Consider the following 1,952-nt stretch of genomic DNA (forward strand, 5'->3'; position numbering starts at 1 on the left):
AGTAAGAATTTCATTAATAATATGAAGCCCACATACATATTTGTCAACCCATACAACATATTTTGGTATCACCAATTCTATTCAACTACATACAACCATGTGTTAGACAAGAAGCCAATCTAAGACTCTCCTGCAACTTTCCTTACACTTTTTATTGACTTGGATAAACACATCATTCTTAATTCTCTTACATATAACATCAGGAGCCCAAACCATCTGAGTAACTAGGCAATTATTCCGAGCCCACCAAATGTGATAGATTAGAACCAATAGAACTTCTGCCATAACATCCATGCTGCCAGTTTGCCTTTGCCCTCTCCACCAGTCCATGATATGCTGATGTGGAATGGTGCTATGACACCAAGCATTCACCAAAATCAGACACTGATTGCTATATTCACATTCACAAAATAAGTGTTAATGTCCTTCCTCTGCCTCACCACATAACTCGCACAAAGCATCAGTCCCTATATTCATGCGACATATTCTGTCTTTAGTTAACAGACGGCCTTGAACATATAACCAGCCTATGAATGGATGCTCAGGAATAGCGATGGTATTCCAAACACACTTATACACGTCCACATTAGGGGCACCAGTACCCAGCCATTGGTAGCCTTTAGCAATGGTATACTCCCCTTCCTCAGATAGCCAACCTGTACCTACATAACCTGCAATTAGTCCCTCCTTAATTCTACATATCCGTCTCCACGCCCAACTACTCCCATGTGAAGGTTTATAGTCATACCATGACACTCCTTTTAAATAAATACAATGCACCCATTTCACCCACAGGCGATCCTTCTTATGCATTAACCACCAAACATACTTCCCCACTACTACTACTACATTCCACCTCCTCAGGTCACAGACCCCCTTGATTTTTGGGAAGACAAACCTTATCCCAGGAAACCAAAGCAGGTGACTGAGAAGTAGCTTCCCCTTTCCAAAGAAAGCTCCTGTAAATACTCTCAATTTTAGCCATAATACATGATGGGATAATGTATATTCTAGCCCAGTAACCGTGTAAAGCTCCTAGCACACTATTAATCATTACTAATATGCCAGCATAGAATAGTCTTTTAGCCCCTAAAGCCCTGATACGATCAACTATTCTTTCCACAAGAATGTTACAATCCAACACAGATAACTTCTTACCTGATATAGGTACCCCCAAGTATTTGAAGGGTAAAGTTCCTATTTTCAACCCAGTAAGTTGTGCAAACTGCTCCAGAATCTTCTTAGGCATGCCATTGCCATACACATTAGATTTTTGCTTGTTCATTTTTAGAACTGAGGCGATAGAGAATATATTAAAAGCCCTCATAATCACAATCATGGACTCCCAGTCACCTCTTCAGAACACTAGCAAATCATCAGCAAAGCAGAGGTGAGTGAGATTCATTTTCCTACATAAAGGATGATGCTTGAACCCATCAAGTTCCTTAATTCTGTTGAGAATCCTAGTCAAATATTCCTTGCATATGGAAAAAAGTAAAGGAGAGAGGGGATCTCCTTGTCTAAGACCCGTTCTCCCTTTAAAGTAACCAAATATTTCTCCATTCAAAGATAAAGAGTAGTGAGGAGTAGATACATATTCCATCAGAAGGTTAGTGAAGTGATCAGGGAAGTTCAAAGATCTCAACATTTCCTTCAAGAATTCCCATTCAATGGAGTCATACGCTTTTTGCAAATCCAATTTCATTATCACTCGAGGAGAACAGATTTTCCTATTGTAGAGTTTGGTGAGGTCTTGGCAAATCAGAATATTTTCAACAATATCTCGATCTTTAATGAAAGCACTTTGTGTAGGGCTAATTATATCAGGCAAAACCTCACCAAGTATGTTGCATAATATTTTGGCAATACATTTATAGATAGTATTGTAGCAAGTTATAGGTCGAAATTGATTAACACTCTTAGGCATGTCCACTTTAGGTATAAGGGTAAGA

The 1,952-nt window shown here is 39.0% G+C and overlaps 1 protein-coding gene across 1 annotated transcript; it reads right to left on the reverse strand.

Moving 5' to 3' along the window:
* Window positions 1–260: 260 nt before the first annotated feature.
* Window positions 261–1,285, reverse strand: LOC141655621 (uncharacterized). The gene is made up of 3 exons (XM_074462691.1): window positions 874–1,285; window positions 441–758; window positions 261–352 (listed from the first exon to the last, which is right to left on the reverse strand). The coding sequence occupies exons 1-3, from the start codon at window positions 1,283–1,285 to the stop codon at window positions 261–263; spliced, it is 822 nt and encodes a 273-aa protein (XP_074318792.1).
* Between the last annotated feature and the right edge of the window lie 667 nt (window positions 1,286–1,952).

The sequence above is a fragment of the Silene latifolia genome, chromosome 5, assembly GCF_048544455.1.
Source record: "Silene latifolia isolate original U9 population chromosome 5, ASM4854445v1, whole genome shotgun sequence".
NCBI classification, from domain to species: domain Eukaryota; kingdom Viridiplantae; phylum Streptophyta; class Magnoliopsida; order Caryophyllales; family Caryophyllaceae; genus Silene; species Silene latifolia.

Bases quoted from the DNA above. Each gene is read 5' to 3' on its own strand.
- LOC141655621 (XM_074462691.1), bottom strand. From the start codon at position 1,285: ATGAACAAGCAAAAATCTAATGTGTATGGCAATGGCATGCCTAAGAAG. The intron at 759-873 runs GTCTGTGACCTG...TTTATTTAAAAG, and splicing joins TCTTCCCAAAAATCAAGGGG to GAGTGTCATGGTATGACTAT. The intron at 353-440 runs GTGAGGCAGAGG...TTGGTGTCATAG, and splicing joins TGCTTTGTGCGAGTTATGTG to CACCATTCCACATCAGCATA.